Raw genomic sequence first — 9,322 nt, forward strand, 5'->3', positions numbered from 1 at the left:
CAAAGCCTCCACAGAGTGAATTCTTCAGGTTCTTTGTCTTTCATACTCCCTCTGTGTGTGTGTTTCACCCCCAAACATTTATTTACATAAAAAATTAAAAACTTCAGCCATCAGGCAAAGGGAGATGGGAAAACTCTGATTTCCAACCCAGTGCCTCCAGTCTTTCTGTGTATTGGGAGAGAAAAAATTATATATAAATAAAAATTGCTGCAGTAAAGATTTAATCTGAGATAACATTGTTTTAGGCTATATTGCTTTTTAAAAGTCTCTTAACCTGACAATTTAACGATCTCATTAACTCCGCCAGATAGGAAGATAGGCACAGACGCGACAGGGAAAACAAATTAGTGGCAGAGTCTATAAGGCTCCTGATTTTTTGAAAGACTGAGTTTTCCAGGAACACTGGAGAATAAAAGTAAGATTGGCTTAGCCAACTGGGGTTCCAAGGGGTCTTAGTGGCCCGACATCTCTGCATAAATTGATAGGGCAGGAAATTGATAGGGCTGTGTAGACCTCTTCCTAGCCCCAGCCCTGAATTGGCTGGAGGGATTTGGGATCTCATGGGGGCAGTAGGGCCTCAGGAGACTATGGTTAGCTCCCCACTGCTGCCTCCACAATACCCAGCTCCTGGCTGGGATACTGCCTTCTTAGCACCAGAACCAGATCTGAGCTCCAACTATTAACTGAAGTAAATGTCAGTGTACTTTTCTTACTTGCCTGATCCCAGGCTTTTTCAGCCACTGATTACACCCTTCTATTCCCAACATATACTCCTCATCTATATGGGGCACCAGGATGGGAAGAAGTTTTCTCCTGTCTAGATAGTTTCAACCACCCAAAGTTTAAAAAAAAAAAAAAACGTAAATGGAACAAACGTAAATGGTAAGAGTTTGGGATCTTCTCAGCTGGGGGTGATGTCTACACTCTTCCTCTGCCTATTCTGGCTGGGTCAGAGCATCAGAGACTTCTCCAAAGAGCCAGTAGACAGCGGGGCTTCAGAAAGAATCTGAGCAATAAAATCAAGGCCGAAAAAAAAATTTTATTTTAAAAACAGGTTTGAGTTTTTTCTTTTTGCATTCAATACATTGTCATTCAGACATCACAATACTATATACAGATACACAACATTTTTTAAAAAGCCTATTTTTGACGAACATTTCAAAAGAACACTGTTTTGTAATGCGCCACGGGAGGGGAGGAGGGCCCCCAGCACAAAGTTGGCCTTTGAGGAGGGAAATGTTAGGTAGCGTCTATGTTAGCTAGCTACTTGGGGGCCGTCATTTTGGCCTCCTGGAAGAAAACTGCTTTCCTCTGGACAATCAGTAAAAGTGAAAGTGTGAGACCTCTCTCCTCCGCTATTGCCATGTTGGAAAAGCAACTGGAGAAGGAGTCTGCTGGAGGATCCACTCTCCATCCCCTTAGAAGAGAAGTTTGTCCTTTTTTTTTTTTTAAAAAGAAAAAAGTTGTGTATTTCTTTATCCCCAAAAAGAGAGGAGGAGAGGGGGGGAGAGGAAAAAGGGAGGAGAAATACTGAAGCATGGTTGAGTTTCTGTCCTTGTTCTACATGTTGACTGGGAGAGACCAGAGGAGGCAGTGGAGGCAAAGGCGGCTCCTGAGAAATTCAGTTTCTTGGTTTGAGGTGTGAGTGTGGCCCGGGGGGGGAGGTGGGGGTGGGGGGGTGGCTCCTCAGCCAATTTCAACTTTGTTGAAACAGATAGGAAAGAAAGAAAATCTATGCGCTGTCTGTACTCCAACCATAATGCCAGATCCCTAATAATTATTATTAATATTAACACGACTTTTAAAATATGTACAGAAATCTTAACTGGGAGATCTTGCCTAACTAAAGAGTGCAAGAGAGACAAGGACCAGGGAGAGGAACTGAAAGGAAAGTATGAACTCGCCATATCCTGCGCCATGGCCGCAACCCCAGGAGGGTCCTTTACCTGCCTAGGTAAAGAAGGATACTAGAATGGGGTCATTGGGAGTTCCCCAGACTTGCTTCGGTTGGAATGTTCTGGCTCTTCACTGCCCTTCTGGCTATCTGGCAAGGAGAGGGGTGAGGGCAAGGGAGAGTGGGGTGCGGCAGCCTCGCTGTCATAGCCCACCCAGACCGGCATCCAAAGCTGTTGAGAATTGGTAGGTCCCATCTGGATAGGGGTGGGGGTTGAGGATGGGATGGGGAGTAGGGAGCGACAGAGCACACCCTCTGGTCGTCTTTGCCTCCCAGCGGCACGGTTCCATTAAGTTGTTAACATTAAATATTCGCCTGCACCGCCTAAGCGTCCTTCGTGGGTTGGGTTATGGTACAAAGCGGCGACATAAATAGACGGGAAAGGCGGCTGGGTGGGCGGTCAGGTGGAGTGGAGATGAGGCGCTTTCGATTTGCTGACCACCTTCTTCTCTTTAACCCGCCGATTCTGGAACCAGATAGTGACCTGGCGCTCCGAGAGGTTCGTGGTGGCGGAGATGCGCCGACGCTTCTCTTTGGTAATGAACTTGCTGGCTGCGTACTCCTTCTCTAGCTCCTTCAGCTGCACCTTGGTGTAGGGTACGCGTTTCTTGCGCCCGCGCCGGTAGCTGCTCACCTCCGGCTGTAGGGGAACCACGTCTGGAAGGGAGAAAGCAGGTGGGTGGCATCAAGTGAGACGCGGCTGGACCCCGGACCTGGCTAGGAGGACCGAGGCTGCGCAGCTGGGGAGGCACGAATTTCCGGCAGGGACTCAAAGGGGGCTGGCGGCTTGCTCTCAAATCCTTTGCATCTGTTATTAGCAAGGCTACAACTAAGGTGAGGCCGCTGGTGAATTGCCTCAGGTGAAAACTTTAAAGGAAGGGGGTGCCAAAAATTCAGTAATCAAGATAAATAATACTTTAATACAATGTTTAAAAAATCAAATTGAATGCAAAAAAAAAAATCCATGAACAAAATATCAACATTTTAAATAAACATGGGACCAGCATTACTGATTTTTCCTTTTGCCTCAGGCTCAAATATGACTCCACACAAGCACTCATTATGAGAATCATTGTGCCCTTAGTGGGGTCCCTGTAAATTTCAGCAGACTCTGGTCTTCTGGCTTGCAGGATTACAAGTATTCTTCCTGCACTCAAGATCCTTTGGGCATCCACCAGCTTATACTCTGCCCCAGTATGAGAAAGAGGGAGGACATGGCAGGTAGGGAGACAGCTGCAGTGGGCACAGACCACCAAGCCATGGTTCACGCATTTGGTCACTGGCTCTGCACTAGGAATCAGAGGCCTGTATCAACAGATAGAGGAAAATTGTCCAGGTGAAGCTAGACTGCTTGGGAGCCAATCACTCTAAGAGTCCAATGATGTGAGCCACTTTACACCCAAAATGGAAGGTCTTGATCCTGAGATGTAGAGAATCGGGTCCCTAGAAGTAGAGGGTCCATGCCCCAGAATCTGCTCAGCAGAGGAGGTACCAGAAGAGCCCATCTTGGGGTAAAGTGAGCTGTTCACATAAGTCTTCTATAAAGAGAACTCAGTGTCCCCCTGGACCCCACAAATGTCCACTCACCAAAACAAAGCAAATTCTGCTCCAACCCCCTCTCCTCTCCATTACTCCAAGGCTGAAGGAAACTGTCTTCATCTCATGCAGGAACCCTAACCCTGAATCCTAAATACCTTGTCGTCTTAACCATTAGTAGTTCAATTTCTTTATAGTCTGAAAATTTCACAGGAACTAAAAACAATAAATGTCATTTATATCCCCCTTCCACTCCACCCTCACCTCTGTCAATAAAAAGGTCATAGCAACCCTTTCAAGGGGAAGTAGGGAACTGGGGACATTATCTGAACTCACTCATTGATTTTTAAAATGTAATTATTAGACTTCTTCAGGCAGAAGCTAATGAGGAAGACTGAATATTTGGGGTTTCCCCTTCATTCTTACTGCCCTTTAGAAGTGTAGACAGTCCAGAATGAAGACACAAAGCTCTTCCTGAAATGCTTGTTCTCATCCTACCCTCATAAAACACCTTCCCTACACCCATTCCTAATGGGTCTGCTCTCTCCCAGGGACTCTTATCTATACAGGATGAGGAGAGAAGAGGTCACAATCAAATGCAGGGGGAAAATAAAGTGCTTAGGAAGAATATGGGAGAGACGGGGTTCCAATGGCTTGGTTTGGCTGTCTTCATGATGACAATTTCTCAGAAAAATTGTTGGACTTGTCACTTTGCTCTGCCTATGTAGGAATAGGCCAAGGTTTTTTTAAAATCTGAAAAACAAAATGACTTCACTTTAACAAAGCAGATCTTTTAGGTTAAAAATGATTTTTTGGTAAAGATAATTTTTAAAAATCCTCTCAGTTCTCAAATTTGTTTTACTATTACAGATGTAATTACAATTCAGGAAATTGATGATTATGGAACAAGAATAAAACAGAGAAGGTAAGTAATGATACTATGAGAACACTGTGAAGTTTTCTTTTTGTTTTAATCTTCAGAACGATATTTTCAGGCTCATTTTATTAAGCCTACTTACAAGATGAAAAACCTGAGGGTCTGAGTAGGTAAAATAATTTAAGTTGCAGAGCTAGATTTTAAATCCAGATTTTCTGACTCAATGACATAGTAAGTTCTAAAACAGAAATAATCCATTTGGTACAATCCAGCTTTAAACAACCTCCTTTTCCCGGGAGAGTAAAACAGAATTAAAGTGAGATTTGATTCCTGAATTAACCAGATAATTGTCCGTGTTTTTGTTTTTGTTTTTGTTTTACTTCATTTTCTGGAAATGCTCAAAATTACTTACCCAATTTTAGGTCCCCTAAACCCCAACTCTAAATTTCCAATGAGGTTTAATCGACATAACCCTAAAAAATCAATTAAAAAAAGGATTGATCTAAACTGGTAATTTTCCTCTGTAGAATGCCAAGGATTGATTCGGCCAAGTTTTTCATAGTTTGGATCAAACTGCTGTGGGGTTTTTTGTTTTTTTTTCCCTTCCTGGAGAAATACCTTCCGTCTTGCCTTCTCAAAGAAGCCCCGCTTCATTGTCCACTGTCTTATCTGAAAAGAAAGTGGGATCTACAGATGCGGAAACATCTGGAAGCTTAGACCTGGAGTTGTGTCCATACTGCCTAAAGTAAGTAGGGGACTTAGCTGTTAATTTTACAATCAACCCTTCCCTAATCTCCCTCTAGAGCACACATGCACACAAACCACTTATATCTAGGAACCTAATAGACACCTTTGAGGAGCAAGTAAAAATCAGATCAATGCTCAGTCATAGCTTGGGGCTCTTTGTACAGGTTCCTACTGCCCACTCACTCTTGACCACCCTCTGCTACAACAGAGATCTGAAGAGGACTCTGCCCAACTAGAAATCCTAGCTGTTCTACTTAACCACCATCCAAAAGTTTGTCAATAGGTACTTCTAGTTTGGCCCAAAGAACCCACTATTTCTTTCTCTTTTGCTTTCTCCCCCAATCCTGTCTGTTATTATCTGTCTCTGTCTCTCCTAGCCCCCTTCTTTGCTGATTCTCTTGGATTTCTGCTTCTCTCGGTTAAAAGTGTCTACATTCACCATAGGAAGAAAAAAAAGAGCAATGAAGCAAGGGTCTGTATATTGGGCAAAGGAAGAAACCACAACATATCTTGGCCTTAATTATCTGAATCTTTCTGAACAATTGCTTCATCCCACACCAGCCCAGACTGCCATAGATGAGGTTGCTCAGAGCCAGAGGCACTGAAGAGAGACAGTAGTGTTTATGCCTAGATGCTGCAGAACAAACCACAATTGCATATACAGAGTTATCTGGAAATCTCACTACTTCTAAAAGATTTCTGTGTGGGTAGAGATGGAAGGTGTCTGAAGATCATTTCTTTTTCATCTACCTTTTGCCTGGACCTCTGGACTCACTGAGATGCACCAGCTCGATTCTATTTCCACACAGGAAGTGTGTGAGCACATAGTCTGCTGAGACACATTGGGTTTTATATCCATTTCTATGCCATAATTTGCAAGTGTATGATACCTCAGTTGGCTGTATTTTTAATTTCAACAGTATTTTTCTCTAGGAGGCTGTGATCAAAAAGTGTTTATTTTTAGCAAGTTTTTTCCCTAAGAATCTTTAAAATGTTTATTTTGCTCAAAAATATTTCTGAGCTTTTCTCCAATCCTTCAACCCCCAACCCGCTCCACATGCATACACAGGGATGCCAAAGCAGCTCCTTCATTTCCCTTCTTCACGGTAAATCCACATTGCCCATTGCTCTAGATCTGCACCTCTGCCCACATTGGGCCTGGTGGGCATCTACTCCCCTACCCTTTAGCCCTTTAGCATGGCCTATCGGCTCCCCCTGCTCCAGGAATTCCTGCTAGGCCCCCAACTCCTAAGAAGCTTTCCGTTTGGGTGAGATGGGGAATTAAAGGGCCATCTCTCTATAATATATTATTATGTGTGTGTATATATATACACATACATATATATACATATATACATATATATACATATATATATGTATATATTTGAATTGCCTATATTCTGGAAATGTATTACCATGTGTTTCATATTAGGCAGTTAATAACATAAATCATATTATATAAAAATATTATAGCCAATGCAGAGCAGATAATGCATGATACCATATACTAAAAGTCTATCATCTTTAAATCTTCTGGCAGCCAGAAATGGGGTGTCTAGTGTGGGTCCCACCTACGTATATAGTTGTGTTATACTGAATAATCTCATAATATTTACAACAATGTTATTTGCTACACTTTCTAACATCATTCAGCATTTTTTTTCACCATCTGCCCTTGCCCCAATCCCGGATGCAGAGGAATTTCAGGCACACCCTTAAGAAGTCTTCAGGTCTATATTTCCCAAAGAAAATGTCCCTGGGCCCACATGCAGAGCTGGAGCAGTATGTGGCTGCTCTGGGACCACACACACACAAATCCCCATGGGCATCAGAAAGAAGTCAGCCCTCTCCCACTGAGCTCTGCGTACAGCCAGAGCAGACTCAAGCTCTGGATTTGTTAGACCCCCAAATCCTGATTTCTCACCACAGTGCTGAATTCAAAGCTTCTGATGTGGTTTTGAGAAACCTGGGACTGGTCTTTTCCCCCCAGGGAGAGGTGGGGGTTGCAGGATCCCTTCCAGTTCAGAGATAGTTTCAGTTGGAGAAGAAACAGGACATTGGGGAATTCCGCTCACCCACCTCCATACATAGCCAGACAAAATCCAGGGGTGTCCAGCCTGGGCCTGGACCCCAGAACCCTCCAGAACAGGTCTTCCTCCCCTCCACCTCTCATCTTTATTCCCCACTTTATGTGTCTGAGGCACAAATAACTTTCTTTATCCCCTGCATTTGGGGGAGTGGGCAGAGGGAACACCCATAGAATTTGAGTTCAGTATACCAGAGAGGAAAATAAAATTTATATCCCGGGCAGGGGATGCAAACTCCCTTCTCTCTACATCCTCTCGGGAGATTTTCGCTCCCTGCCCCTTTAACAATTGGGAAATTCGTGGCCAAAGTTTAAAAATAAATTAAATAAAAAAGGAAACATCCTAAATTTCTGTAGACCCCAGCAAATTAGTCCCCTATTTTTAAAAATCATCTAGTGCCTGAACAATCTTGGAAATTCAGGCAAAGAAAATGTTTGGGGGTTCTTATCACCCCCCCCATCAGTTATTCGGTGAATTGAGGGTTTTCTGCTGGTGGTTGTGGATTCCAAGGCACCCGAAGGCCCACCCTAACCCCTTTCCTAGCCGCAAGCGGGCTTCGGGACCGAGAGCGGTGCGTGAGACCTGAGCTGGCTGGGGGAGGAGGAGGCAAGCTACCGACTCGAACTCAGCCCGTGGCCCGGCGCTCGGGCGCCTATGATTGCTTCACTCTCAGGCGGGCAGCTTCGGGGAACGTGTCGGAGCAGATTTCTTCCCCGGCGCATTCCTCAGAGCAGCTCGCCCGGCCGGCTCCATCGGCAGCCCAGCAGAGCCGGCGCGCCGGGGCCAGACGGCGGGGGTGGCTGGGGCGCGGAGCCCCAGGGCAGGCGGGTATGGGAGGGGTCCCTGGCGGCGGCAGCGGCGCTCGGGCCTCTTCCTTACCTGGAAAGGGAGACTTCCAGAGGTGGGCGGACTGCGACTGCTCCTTGGAGCAGTACACCTGACTGTCCCAGCCGTTGGAGAGAGCCCAGTGCTGATATCCTTCGACGGGGATGAGCGCGTCGTGACGCGGCTCCGGGTGCCCACTGATCCCAGGCACCACCGACACGTCCAGGTAGCCGGGCATCGCCTGGTAGGAGCTGGCGAAGCTGGGGTAGAAAGCAAACTCCTTGGCCCTGGAGGACAGGTCGTCGCCGGGCAGGGTGCCGGACGGCTCCGGGTACTTATCGCCCGGGTGGTAGGCGCAAGGCTTTTGCTGCAGGTTCACGTTGTGCGATAGGCGGCAGCCGTAGTAGCTGCCACCGAACGGGTAGCCATAGCCCAGTGTGGCGCTGGACGAGGTGGGGGGCGCAGGCGGCGGGGCGCACTGGCGCGCCGCCTCGGGGGTCTGGATGTCCGTGTAGACTGCGCCTTGAGGGGCGCCCAGGGGAGCCGGCGGGCGGCCCAGCACGGGGTGCGGAAGCAGGTCGCGGCAGTGGCTGGCCGGGCAGCTGCTGCCCAGCCCGTCCATGCTTGGGGCTTTGCCGGGGCTCGCTCCGCTGCAGCCGCCCCCCGCTCCGCCCGTGCTGCCGCCTCCCCCGCCGCTGCCGCTCTCCGCCGCGCTGTCCTCATAGACGTACATAAGGCTCTCCGGCCAGCGCGGATGCAGGAGCAGCGAAGTCGTCATGACATGATCTGTTCGAGCTTTTTAAAAACTCCTCTTGCCAGAGGCAGCGAGCTAGGGAGACACCTCGCTCTCTTGTTCCCTCCCCCATCCCACCTCTTTACACTCCCCACCCCTCCCCTCCTCCTCTTGGTGCTTCTACCTCCCTCCCTATATTCCCTCTACGCATGCGGAGATAGTTCATTAAGAAATCCGCGGGCTCGGGCCAGGCTCCCCTCCGCACTGTTCCTGAGTCCACGTGACAGGGCCTGCGAACGCGGCGCCTGGGCGTAGTCTCCTGGGGTTCCCACCCCTCCAAGTGGGGCGGGGCGAAAAAAAAAGGTATTTGCTGATTGGCTCTTAGGAGGGTCAAAGAGGAGGGAGCTGGGAGATTTAAAGGGACAGGGCAACGCCCCCGGCAGGCCTCGAGGAGGGAGAGGGAAGAGGGGGAGGCTGAATTTGGCCGACGCAAAGGGGTCTGGAGAGACGAGTACCATTACTGGCAGCCCCCCAGGCTTAGGATGAGTATGTGGGAGACAGAT

The 9,322-nt window shown here is 47.4% G+C and overlaps 1 protein-coding gene across 1 annotated transcript; it reads right to left on the reverse strand.

Moving 5' to 3' along the window:
- Positions 1 to 1,678: 1,678 nt before the first annotated feature.
- HOXC13 (homeobox C13) lies at positions 1,679 to 9,086 on the reverse strand. Its single transcript, XM_039862179.1, has 2 exons — positions 8,081 to 9,086; positions 1,679 to 2,611 (listed from the first exon to the last, which is right to left on the reverse strand). Exons 1-2 carry the CDS (start codon positions 8,802 to 8,804, stop codon positions 2,355 to 2,357), a joined length of 981 nt encoding a protein of 326 aa, XP_039718113.1. The 5' UTR covers positions 8,805 to 9,086; the 3' UTR covers positions 1,679 to 2,354.
- Positions 9,087 to 9,322: the final 236 nt, after the last annotated feature.

Source organism: Pteropus medius, unplaced genomic scaffold, assembly GCF_902729225.1.
Source record: "Pteropus medius unplaced genomic scaffold, Ma_sr-lr_union100, whole genome shotgun sequence".
Taxonomy (NCBI): domain Eukaryota; kingdom Metazoa; phylum Chordata; class Mammalia; order Chiroptera; family Pteropodidae; genus Pteropus; species Pteropus medius.

Coding starts and splice junctions, on each gene's coding strand:
- HOXC13 (XM_039862179.1), bottom strand. CDS start 8,804: ATGACGACTTCGCTGCTCCTGCATCCGCGCTGGCCGGAGAGCCTTATG. Junction 2,612..8,080: donor CTGGAAGTCTCCCTTTCCAG/GTAAGGAAGAGG, acceptor TCTCCCTTCCAG/ACGTGGTTCCCCTACAGCCG.